This window comes from Petaurus breviceps, unplaced genomic scaffold (assembly GCF_028583685.1).
Source record: "Petaurus breviceps papuanus isolate PSGF00001 unplaced genomic scaffold, PetGlider_PUasm1.0 175, whole genome shotgun sequence".
In the NCBI taxonomy this organism is placed as follows: Eukaryota; Metazoa; Chordata; class Mammalia; order Diprotodontia; family Petauridae; genus Petaurus; species Petaurus breviceps.
Window position 1 is genome coordinate 14374341 of NW_027185764.1, and position 13455 is coordinate 14387795.

The window sequence follows — 13455 nt, forward strand, 5'->3', positions numbered from 1 at the left end:
ATCTATCTATCTATCTATCTATCTATCTATCTATCTATCTATCTATCTATCTATCTATCTATCTGTCTGTCTGTCTGTCTGTCTGTCTGTCTGTCTGTCTGTCTGTCTTGTCTATCTATCTATCATCTCCTTCACCTCAACTGTATTTGTCTTAAAAAGTTAATTTGAAAAGATACTACTCTCTTGGGTCCTGTTTTGTGAAATTTGCCCTAGGCATCAAAAACAAAACACAAAAACAGAAAAGCTAGCAGCTCTGACTTACTACTTTGTGTCTAAATGTTGGGTGGATTCTGGGGCTTTGGAAAAACCCTTTAGGGGTGGCAGGGTGGCACAGTGAATAGAGCACTGGCTCTGGAGTCAGGAGGACCTGACTTCAAATCTGGCCTCAGACACTTAACACAAAAATCTAGCCGTGTGACCTTGGGCAAGTCACTTAGCTCCAATTGCCCTCCAAAAAGCAAAAAAAAAAAAACCTTCATTTATTTATAAATTACTTATTTAGGGAAGAGAGCACTAAGCAAGGAAAGATACAAGGTTTGGATAAGGTACCACTGGCATCCTTAAGCAGCTTATCTTCTAGTAGGGGGACATGAGGCATATATGCAAGTGACTATATTACTTTTTTTTAATGGACCTGTGATTTCATAGGTATAGGGAAATGCTATTGAGGAATTTCCTCTACCAATGAAGATCAGTCACCAGAATTTCTTGAGCATTTACTATGTGCCAGGCACTATGATAAATCATGGGGATACAAAGAAAGATAAAAAACAGTTATTCTGCTCTTAAAGAGCATATATTCCAGCGGAGGAGAGAATTTATAAATAACTCGGTACATAGAAGACACATATGGAACTGATCGTGTGACACGGAGAGACACTGGCAAAGCATCACCCAGCAAAGCAGGCGGTGTGTTCTATGAGTGAAGAACTGCAGTAGTTCAAAAGAAATGTGAGCTGTGTAAATGTAGAGACGTCTCCACTCCAAATGTTCACGTGGACTGTTTGTGCCTGACCTGTCATAGAGCCTTCCGAGCTTCTATTGGTCTGATCAGCCAGTCAGACACTGTACCTTGACTCCAACATAGTGATGTCATTTGAGTCCTCTTTGAAAATGAAGGACAAAACCTAACACACACACACACACACACACACACACACATGCACGCACACGCACACACACCACACACACACACGTTAATGATGATAATGTGTAAGAGGAAGGCATGAGGGACAGGGAATGGAGAGGACTGGAAAGATTCTCCTGCAGAAGGTAGAATTGAAGCCGAGTCTTGAAGGAATCCAGGGAAATTCAGAGGCAGAAGGTAGGGGACGCCATATTCCAGGCCTGGGGGACCAAGTGGCATGGACAAGGAAGGTGAAATGTTCAGAAACTACTAATAGGCTATTGTAGCTGGATGTCAGGGTTCAGAGTAAATGTAAACAGCAAGAGAAGCACCAACTATCCCATGGGAAAACTTGCACATGACCCTGAGCCATTCTGGCACTATGCCTTCTTTGTTCTGTTTCTATATGCCTGACCTGAGATTGCTGTAGGGATCCACGATATTACTTTGTCCTGCTGTAGCCAAGGACAACTGGCCTCTTGTGAGTAAACTCCCTTAAACAACCCAATCAACCTAATTACCCCTAATAAAACTTATGAATAACCAAGCTAGTATTAGTCCTTCTTTCTTTGGTACATCAGTATTCTCTCAGAGGCTATGCAATTGGCATAATTAGGATATGACATTCTGCCCCCTTACAGTTTACCATTCTCATTAGTGGTAGCCACCCTCCCCAATGACTCAACTCAGTCACTATGTGAGGGGGTCCAGAGAGAGGGGCCCCTTGATAGGGACAGGGTACCCTGCCCCAGCATGTTGGACCCAATCACTTTGTTAAAAATTCATTAAAGAGTTACAAAACAAAATACAGTATGAGTTCAGAGGAGGAATGAAAGAATCAGAGATTTTGCCGAGGAGGTGGCATTTGAGTTAGGCACCTCAGCAAAATGACACTGACCAAAACCTGGCAAAGACATCTCTGAAGAAAGGATGTGCTACAAAGAAGTTCACCTGGGAAGCTTGCTGATCAAAAACAATATCAAATATAAACGTCTTTTCACGGGAACGATTGGCTCTCAAAGCATCGTCCGGATCCTCGTCTGGGTCCATAAGCACCACCATCTTTAAAAAAAAAAGAAATTGAAATAATTAATATGAGAAGAAAAGTGCTAAAGGTTAACAACCTGATTCTAGAATGAGTGGAACCATGGGAGGGGCCTTTTGCGAACTCTAAGTAGCCGGTACGAATGAAAGGTTCAGGAACCTCAAAGATAAATTAGTAGCTAATGATACCACTGGTATGGGTGATAGACACATAAGGCCCACAGAAATAATCTTTGCCATATTAGAGAAGGAAAGAATTTGTGTCAAATTTTTTTTATTCTACTTCCATTATTATCTTGCATCTGCCTCCTTTCCATGCACATAGCCACCATTCCAGTCGAGGCCCTCCTAACCCCTCATCTGGATGACTGCAACAGCTTCCTAATTGGTTCCCTTGCCACAGTCTCCAATCCATCCTCTCTCCAATTCATCCTTCATAGAGAGGACAAGTTAATGTATTTTTTTGGACATGATGAATAAATTTTAATGTGTTGCTATATTTTGTTACTTCATTTCTCATTTGATACATTTACATCTGTGTTCATTAGGAGGATTGATTTATAGTTTTCTTTCTCCAGGATTATCTTTTTTTTTTAAAGAAAAATAATATTTTATTTTTTCCCCAGTTACATGTATAGACACCAAATTTCCAAAGCACAGGTTTGATCATGCCACTTCCCTACTCAAGAAACTGACATGGCTTTCTCTTGCCTCTAAGAGAATAAGACAAACTTTTCCATTTGACTTTTAAAGCTTTTCACAATCTGACTTCAACCTACCTTTCCAGGTTTATTTCACATTGCTTTCCTCCTATGTGTTCTATGATCCAGCAAAATTGGCCTGTTGCTTGCAATGAAATGGGGTGGGGAGGGGGAAGAGTCAGAGCAAGCACTCAGATTGACAAGCACTTCCGTGGACTGTTCTTAGGGATGGTGTTTAATAAATGTTCATTGATGGATTGTTGGTACTTTAGCAAGAGGTTTAGCACAGTCATCTCCAAAAGTAGCCAGCATTCACACTCAGCTCCTCACATCCTCCAAGCTTTCAGGCATTAATGGGAGAGATATTTGGGGGGAAAGGGAACAAGAATAATATTTTAGGCAATTATTTAATGCCGCTACATGTAAGATCTGCCCCTGACACAGATATCGCCACTAGACAAATTTGTTTTCTCTGTAACTGTACGGTAGTTTGCACATAGTAGGCTCTCAATAAATTACTTGTTAAATTAAATCAGCCACCAAGGTTAGTCTAGGAGAAAAGAGGAAAAAAAGATTGGGAGAACATATTTTGTTGATAATTGGGAAGCAAAGCAGAGCAAAGAGAATCAGAGCTCAGGGAATGTCCAAAGTCAACCTTGAAAGCAGTATGCCTGATCTCCATGGGCCTCCCATAGGAACCAAGAGGAGAAAAAGAAAGAACAAAAGATTCATACTTGAAAGATTATGAAACCAGTTTTGTTTAGCAAAGTGACTTGTGGGCATCCTCTGGGATATAGTCTGTTCTATTGCATAAATACATAATTATGAAGGAAAGTGTATTAGGTTCTCTGGAGGCTAGGAAAACTCATAAAGAACTGTTTCAAAGGGAATTATGCTATTGGAGGGGGTAGAGAGAAATGATAAAAAATAAAACCCACGTGCTGTTTACTCAAGAGAGGAGTTTCCACAGCTGAGAAATGTAGAATTCGCTCAGCTGGCATAGTAGAAGGCACTTGCTTAGTTGGACTGTCATCCAGGTAGACCCAGAATTGCATCATGGAAACATACAATGCTAGGGTTGGTGGGGACTTTAGAATACATCTAGTCCAATCTCTTCATTTTTGCAGTTGGTGGACTTGGAGATCATCTATTCCAGGGGTTTATAACCTTTTTGTATGTGTCATGGACCTTCCTAATAGTCTTAAGCCACATGGATCCCTTCTCAGAATAACGTCTTTAAATTTAAAAATTAAATTATAAGATTACAAGAGAAAACATTAAAATGCAAGTATCAGTTTTTTTTTTAAGTTCATGTATCCCAAGTTAAGAACACTTGATCTAATCCAATCTCTTCGTTTTTATATTTGGTGACCTTACAGATCACTAAGTCTGGGGGTTCTTAATCTAGGATCTATAGGCTTGTAGAAGATCTATAGACTTTTTTGCTTTTTTTGTTTTTTGTTCTTACTATTTGGTAACTTTGTTTCAATATAATTGGTTTCCTTTGGAATCTTATGCTATTTTATGCATTTAAAAACCTAATTCTGGGGAGGGTCCATAGGCTTCTCCAACTTCCAAAAGGGTCCAAGACACAGAAAAAGTAAAAAAATATATTTGTTGGGTGGCTAGGTGGCGCAGTGAATAGAACACCGGCCCTGAAGTCAGGAGGACCAGAGTTCAAATCCGGCTTCAGACACTTGACACAATAACCATGTGACTTTGGTCAAGTCACTTAACCTCTTAATACTCTAGGTAACTAAGACTACAAATTGCAAACCTACAAATTTGTACCTTTTTTTTTTTTTTGCTTTTTGGAGGGCAATTGGGGTTAAGTGACTTGCCCAAAGTCACACGGCTAGTAAATGTTAACTGTCTGAGGCCGAATTTGAACTCAGGTCCTCCTGACTCCAGGGCTGGTGCTCTATTCATTGCACCACCTAGCCACCCCAACAAATTTGTACCCTTATTGGTATAGAGAGTTTCTTCACATTTGAGTTCCCTGTACCAATGAAATCACAGGTCTTCTTGGCTTTGAAACCAGATGTCTATCCATGTTGCTTCTCAATTGGGGAAAGGGGGAAAAGGGATGGCAGCAGCAGGGAAGGGTGGAAATGGGAAAAAAATTTTACAGAACTTTATAGTCTAGTAAAGAAGGGAAGACTAAGATAGATGCAATCATTAGCAAACAAAATAGTATGTGATACATGCTTAATTGTTCAAGAGAAACAATTAGAAATAACGATAAGTAAAAGGAGGCAGCATTAGGTAGTGTAGAGTACTGTGCTTGGACCTGGGAACCTAAGTTCCCAAGGACACATTAGCTGTAAGCCTTGGGCAAGTCATTTTCTGGTCCAGTTTCTACCTGTAACATAAGTATGTTGGACTAGATCATCTTCTAAGTGGTCTAAGAATGTCTAATTGTATTAGATTTCCTTAAGTATAATGCCTCAGCAGAAGAGGAAGCTTCTATTTGGGTTAAAACCACAATGAATTTTAGAGGCTGTTGGTCTTTCAAAAATGGATTTGTTAAAATTCCTGCAAAATCGGATTAACAATATTCTTTAACAGTTAAATGTACTTAAGTGCTTTGACTCTTTATTAAGTACACAGTTCTATCTGTTGGAGGGCCTGTCAGCCAAATTTTCTCTCTAGGTGCCATGCAGGCTTAAATTACTACATGGCATTTGCTCCTTATGAATAATGGATTTGTTTGTGATGGCTGGGCACTATTCAGTTTCAGGTTATGAAAATAAAGAGAAAATCTTGTGGAAATGAATGCTGAAAACTGAAAATAAATAAATTATTAAAAAAAAAGAAATGACAAGTAGAATGGTTTCAGAAAAACCTGGAAAGACATATGAATGGATGCAAAGTGAATTGAGCAGAACCAGGAGAACATTGTACACAGTAACAGCAATATTGTGTGATGATCAACTGTGAATGACTTAGCTTTTCTCAGCAATACAATGATCCAAGACAATTCTAAAGGGCTCATGATGAAAAATGCTCTCCACATTCAGAGAAAGAACTGATGGAGTCTGAATGCAGCTTGAAACATACTATTGTTCACTTTCTTTATCTTTTCAGTGTTTTCTTTTAGTCTCTATCTTCTTTCACAATATGACTAATATGGAAATATGTTTTGCATGACTGCACAGGTATAACCTATATCAAATTGCTTACTGTCTCAGGGAGGGGGGAAGGAAGGAAGGGAGAGAGGAAGAAAATTTGGAACTCAATTTTAAAAAATGAATGTTAAAATTTGTCCTTACATGAAATTGGGAAAAAAAGTAAAATTTTATTTTAAAAAGAAAAAAGTAAAGAGAAAAAGTCGTTTATGAAGAAATCAAGGCCTGAGATGTGTATAAGGCAGGTCCCTTGTAGGTACTAGGAAGCCCAAACACCTGCAAAGGACCACAGAGACCAACTAGTCAACCCCTCTCAATTTACAGAGGAGGAAAACTGAGGCCTAGAAAGGTTAAAAGGATAAAAGCAGCACAATAATCAAGTCAGGAAGACCTGGGTTCAAATACTCCCTCAAATTAGCTCTGTGACCCTAGGCAAGTAATTTGCTGATCTGTAAAATGTTGACAAGCAGCATTTACGTCACAGAACTGAGATAATCTATGTAAATTCTAGAACTTGATGAAGAATGAAGTGAACAGAATAACCAAGAGAAAAAAAATTACATAATAACAACCATGTTTTAAAGACAACTTTCAAAGACCTAAGAACTTTGATCAACACGATGACCAAACATGATTTCAGAAGACTCATGATGAAACGTTACCCATCTCCTAACAGAGAGGTAAGAGATTCAGGGTGCAGACTGAAACATAATTTTGGGCACAGCCACTGTGAGAATTTGTTTGACTATGAATATTTGTCAGTCATTCAAGTAGCATTTATTTGTTGTAAGGGTTTTGTTTTTCATTCTTTTTCAAGAAGGGGGAGAGACAAAAAATAGATTTTTGATAATTGAAAAAACAAAATTAAACTTAAAAAAATAATATATGGAAATCACTTTGCAAGTCTTATAGGTATATAGAAACGAAGATATAGATATACACATAATATATGTATATAATCTTATAGGTGTATCTATATATGCACATATCACATATACATATCATTATAATAGCTAACCTTTGTATAGAACCTACTATATTCCAGACACTGTGCTAAGTGCTTTACCAATACCATCTTATTCAATACTCACAACAACACTGGGAGGTAGGTACCCCATTTAATAGATGAGGAAATTAAGGCAAAGAGAAGTTAAGTGACTTGCTTAAGGTCACACAGCTATTTAAATGTCTGAGGTTCAATTTGAACTCAAGTCTTCCTGACTCCAGGCCCCATACTCTATCCACTCTGTCACCCAGCTGCCTGTATATGTGTGTATACAGACATATATGTCTACATATGTATGTATATAATTTTTTGGAGGGCAATTGGGGTTAAGTGACTTGCCCAAAGTCACATGGCTAGTAATTGTGTCTGAGGTCGGATTTGAACTCAGGTCCTCCTGATTCCAGGGCCGGTGCTCTATTGACTGCTCCACCTAGCCGCCCCTGTATGTGTATATTTTAAAACATTATATTGTTATTATTAAGTACCTTACCCAAGATCACACAGGAGGTAAGTGGAATATCTGGGATTCTACCCAGTATCCTCTGATTCCAAACCCAGTGCCCTTTGTACTGGAGACAGAGGTACTATGTTTCCTGCCTACTGACATGTCTTAGAGGCTAAAGTAGGGGTTCTTGACCTTTTTTTTTTTTTTGGTGTCCTAGACCCCTTTGGCACACTGGTGAAAGTGATGGAACCTTTCTCAGAATAACATTTGTTGCCATTGACAAGGATTGCTACCTGTTGGTTAATAGTTACTGAAGATGAAGGTATAATTTTTTTCCTGCTCAATTTCAGGGGCCCTGAAATCTATTCATGGACCCCAGATTAAGAACCCCTGGATTAAAGGAAATAATGGTTGATAAAAATCTCTTCCTAAGAGATTTCAGTAATAGCTCTAAGGATAGAGAGTAAAATAAAATGAGAGTTGGAAAAAGTCCAAAGCCATATAGACTAAGAGGGAGACAATGAATCTAAATAAGGCATAGGAAGACAAAGGAGTTTAATTTAAAACAATTCAAACCCTGAGCTTAAAATGCCAAGAGTGTATAGTTCCATTTGCAGTGAGATGTCACAGAATCTTTTCATTACGGAAGCATGGAACACAGGCTGTAAGGGGCCTCAAAGGGTCAGGCTGCCTCTAATTGATGACAGGCAAATAGGTGTCTCTTTTGTTCTTAAAGATCGCCAGGGGAGATGCTTCAGCCGATGTACAATTCATTTTAGTGCTTAGCAATGTGCTTATTGTCAGACGGATCTTCCTTGTAGGTAAATTAAGTCCTTTTTATTCTGAATTCAGTTAAGAATGAGAACAGCTGGGTGTCATCCCATATATAACAAGTATTTGTGCATGAATTATATAAACACCATGCAGTCCATATTACATACAGACACACTATATAACTTTGGTTTAAAGAAAAAAGTCAAGTACATTTATAATAGTGTCTTTTAAAAATTACTGTGAACAAAATAGCTTCTTAGAATCCAGTACTGCTAGCCAAAATTCCACCAGGCAGTGTTATATTGCTCTCGTACTTTGATGCCGATTTAAAGGGGAAAGGGCAGTACAGAAAAAAAGCACTAAACCTGATGTTAGGAACCCTGCCTCCAGCTCTTCCTAAAAGGTCTAAAAGACAAAGGGCAGGTTAACTAATTTGTCGCAGCTTTAGTTTCTTCATCTGTAAAATAGGGATAATGATATTTGCACCATCTGTCTTACAAGACAGTTGCTAAAGAAAGTACTTTGTAAACCGGAAGTGCTATTGTAATTACTCTCTTTATCTCTTCCACCCACCCCATATATACATATATTGAATGATATAAATTTATCTGTCTCTGTATATATATATGTGTGTGTGTGTGTGTGTATATTTATGTTTGTACACATATGTATGTATCCATATGCACAAACACGAATGTATATATACAGACATTATTACATATTACTTCCTTTATACACACATGTGCACACACACACACATATATATATACACATACATAATAATATTTGTCTTGAGGGCTCCTTGAGGACAGGATTATGACATATATATGCTATAGAAATTGGCACAGTGACTCACACACTGGTGATAGTCAAGTGTTCTTTAAATGAATATATACACACATGCTCTATTTATGCCACACACTCAAAGATGTATAGGTTAATAGCTATAAATATTAACTCCAAGTACTCAAGACAGAGACAACTAGGCAGTGCAGTGGATAGAGCACTGGGCCTGGGGTCAGGAAGACCTGAGTTCAAACCCAGCCTCAGACACTTGCTAGCTGTGTGACCCTGGGCAAGTCACTTAACCTCTATTTGTCTCAGTTTTCACATCTGCAAAGTAGGGATAATAAAAGCACCTACTTCCTGGGGTTGTTGTGAGGATTAAATGATATAATAATCGTAAGGCACTTAGCATGGTACCTGGTACATTGTTGTTTTTGAGTCCTCTCAGTCATGCCCAACTATGTCTGACCCCATTTGGGGGTTTACTTGGCACAAAATAAGCACTAAGCTATTATCATTATTATTAATACAAAAGTAAAAAAAGTCACAGTACTGTTTTTGTGGTTGCTCAGATGCATCCCCCCAAGGTGAAGTCTGCATTTGTCTCACTTGGCAAAAATTCCCTGAATTTCATCATTTCATTCCTAAGTTCAGAAGTTTTGATTTGGAAAAGATCTTAGAAGTCATCTAAATTCAACCTTTCCATTTTACAGATGAAAAAACTGACACCCAGATGTCATGTTATGTGATTTATCTGAGGTGGTTCAGGTAGTAGGTGGCCAGGCTAGGATTTGAACAGAGCCTCTAACTCTAAATCTTGTGTTCTTTGTGGTTCACAACACACAAAAGGTAAGTAACATACCATCCCTAACTGAGATGAGCATGGAATATAACAGGAAAGATAAGATGGACAAAATAAATATAAAATCAGGCAGAATATGAAAGTACAATTAGAGGTACAAAGTTAGTTCAAAAGATAGAGAATTTAGGGGTGGCTAGGTGGCACAGTGAATAGAGCACCAGCCCTGGAGTCAGGAGGACCTGAGTTCAAATCCAACTGCAGACACTTGACACAATTACTAGCCGTATGACTTTGGGCAAGTCACTTAATCCCAATTGCCCTCCAAAAACCAAAAAAAAAAAAAAGAGAGAGAGAGAGAGAATTTGAAAATCTCTTGCTGCTGTTTCGTGGCTGATATTGCCTCCAGCTCTAGGAGCATCATCTCGCAATCTATTTTATTACTAAATTCCAACATGGCTAATAACCATTATCATCAATGAATATTTATAAGCTCCTTAACCCAGGCATATAGCAAGCACTTTAAACACTTTAAAAACTTTCACAATCATATTTGGCCCTCTTACTAACCATGTTGCATAGGTAGCAAAAATATTACTCTCCATATTTTCAGGACAAGTAAGTCAAGGATGCTTGGACATTAGTGGTATACCTGTGCATTCAGAATAATTGTAATTTTTCGGTCTTTATTTACATAGTGTTGCTTAAAGAGTATTATTTGCTTTTTTTCAAAATATAACAATAATTATTAGTATTTATGTGGTGCTTTAAAGTTTGCAAAGCAATTTACAAATATTATCTCATTTTATCTTCACAACAATCCTGGGAGGTCCCTGTTTTACAGATGAGGAACTTGAGAAGACAGAGGTTAAGTGACTTACCCAGGGTTATTCAACTAGTGTCTGAGATCACATTTGAACTCAGGGCTTTGGAGCAGATCGAGCATTCTATACACTGCACTACCTAGATGCCACCTAGTGGCATGGAGTCATTAGTCATTTAATCTGCCTTGACCATAGCCCAGATACTGTTTTAAACTACAAAATCCCCATTCTCACCTGATCACCCACTTTGTGGGCAATGACTGAAGCTCCCTCATCCAGTTCAATGTCATTAATTGGGCGGATCCGAAGTGCTACCTGCACATAGAGAAGTATTTTAGATTAATTTTTCCAATTTTCCTTGGAAAGTTCTTTTGAAAAAGGTATGCAAATAGTGACTAATCTACCAATAAATTCCTTCCAGCTAATTATATACACCTTATACTCTATAAAAGATTTTTTAAAATGTTTTTACTCCTATTTCACTCTTTTATTATTGGTGAATCAATAACAGGAGACACTTCTCCCTTAAAAAAAAAACCCAACCCTTCAAACCCATCTTTATTAAAAAGGGGGGGGGGTCTTTAGGGAACAGAAATCTCAGGTAAGAAAGAATAAATCAAGTCTTCGTAGAAAGGAGAAAAATCAGTTTCCAAAATCATACATTTGATTAAAAAATTTTTTTCAAAAAAAAAAAAACCATTTTCAGATTAAACTCTTCCACTTCTGGGAAGGCACAGGTGTGTGGCTCTGCTCGGTTCCCACCTTTTTTAATGTTCTCCTGGCTTAAACTGCCCTCAGCGGAGGAGAAATGATTATATTCCTAGAGGAACTATGAAAACGTAATTTTTCCTGTTGCTGGAGCCAACTTTAATTGTGTTTGGGAGGGGGTCTAATCTATTCCAATGTTAGATCAAGTTCCCCCCACTTTTCTTCTGAATTTCCACGTCCATTAAGAGAGGATGAATTTCCCGAAGAGCTGTAGCTCTGGGTCGTGGAGGGCAATATGTCAAATCCCAACCTGGGCATGGGGGGCGACTGGCTGGGATCTGCTTAAGAAGTCCCTGAAGAAGAAGAAATAACTGGAGAGCTAAGGGTGGGAAGATGGGGAGCTGTAGAGAAGGGCAAAGAAGGGGAGCTATGGAGAAGGGCAAAGAAGCTAAGAAAGGGGAAGATGGAGTAGCATACCTGAGAGCTCTCCCGGAGCGGAGAGGATTCGGCATTTGGAAACATTCGCAAGGTCTTGAAAGGCAATGGGGACAGTACTGTGGGCAGGAAGGGGACCAGGGACAGAGCCAGAAGCCCAGCTCTCCCTCCTGTAGGTCTGAGGGAGAGAGGGAGCGACGCTCGGACTCACCATGAGCTGCTGGTCCTTGGGCTCAGCTGGGAGCTCCTTCATGGCGGGGCTGCTCCGGCCCCCGAGCCCGCTGCTGGCCCGGGAAGAGCGCTCCTCGGTTGAGGGCGCGTTGAGCCGAGAGGGCATAAGAATGGACATGGCATGGAGTCACACACCTGTGCCCTCCCAGTCACCGATGGCGCCTCTCGGTACCTGCAGTCCCCACGGATATGCTCTTCACATCCCCGGCTGGCCCCGGATGACATCACCGCGCGGGATCCCAAGAGCTTCTCGTGGGAAGGACCCAGCATTGAGCAGCTTGGGAAAGGTTTGTAGAGAGCTGTAAGCCTCCCCACACTCTGATCAGCTTCCCTAGACGGAAGGAGTTTATTTAAGCCTGGGCTAGAGCATCCTGGCTTTTAAATAATAGTTTAACTTCCGAGCAAGGATAAAAAACAACCTCACTTAGCAAGAAACTAATGAGGGGATGAAGCACATCTGGAGGGAGGTGGGATCAAAAGATGCAGAGGGTGGCGGCAGTTCTTGCTCAAGGAATTGGAAATGAAGGGGGTACCCATAAACCGGGGATTGGCTTAGCAAGTTATGGTATATAAATGTGATGGAATACTATTGACACTGTAAGAAATATCATGGATGGTTTCAGAGAAACAGCTGAAGACTTGAATAAACTGATGCAATGAACAGAACCAGAACAATTTATACAATGACAATAGTATTGGAAGAAATAAGTAACTTTGAAAGACTTAGGAGCTCTGATCATCATAATGAACAACCACAATTCCAGAGGGCAAATTATGAAAACACGCTATTTATTTCCTAATCTAGGTGGACTCATTGCAGAATGAGACATATGGGCGTAGGGGACGTTAGGGCCATGGCCAATGAAGAAATTTGTTTTCCTTGACAATACAAGTTTGTAACAGGGATTTTGCTTTTCTTTCTCAATTGGGCTGCAGGTAAGGAGAAAAAGAGAGTGAAGGTAGATTTTTTTAAAATATATTTAATTTTTTAAAGATGTAGGGTAAGTGATCAAAGGATATAAACAGTCCTTAAAAGAATTGCAATTTACTAACCACCACCATGTGAAAGAATTCTCCAAATCATTATTAACAAAATAAATGCAAATGAAAACAACCCTAAGGTTTCACCTTACAGTGCAAATTGGTCAAGATGACAAAATATGGGACTATTCAATGTTGGAGGGGTTATTGGAATATAGATACTCTAATTTATTTAGTGGGACAGCACTCGTTTTCAAAAGAAACTATGCAAATAAAGTGACCAAAATCCCCCCACAAAAATCCCATTCATATCCTTTAATCCAGGGATTCCACTATTAGATTTATGCCCCAATGAGGCTACTGATAATGACTGAATGACATATTTATTGTGCTTACTATGTGCAAAGCACTGTTAGTGCTGGGGAAACAAGTAGAAAAGTGAAACAGTCCAGTCCGTGATCTTGCAG

General features: G+C 39.2%; 1 protein-coding gene across 1 annotated transcript in view; it reads right to left on the reverse strand.

Annotated features, from left to right (window-relative positions):
- The window catches only part of LOC138158678 (kinesin-like protein KIF19), an 89881-nt gene extending 77660 nt beyond the window's left edge, over window positions 1-12221 (reverse strand). The window contains exons 1-3 of the mRNA XM_069084793.1: window positions 11988-12221; window positions 10868-10948; window positions 2078-2188 (exon numbers count right to left, since the gene is read on the reverse strand). Coding sequence (XP_068940894.1) covers window positions 2078-2188; window positions 10868-10948; window positions 11988-12125 — 330 coding nt within the window. The 5' untranslated portion in view covers window positions 12126-12221. The remainder of the gene's footprint in view (window positions 1-2077; window positions 2189-10867; window positions 10949-11987) is intronic.
- Between the last annotated feature and the right edge of the window lie 1234 nt (window positions 12222-13455).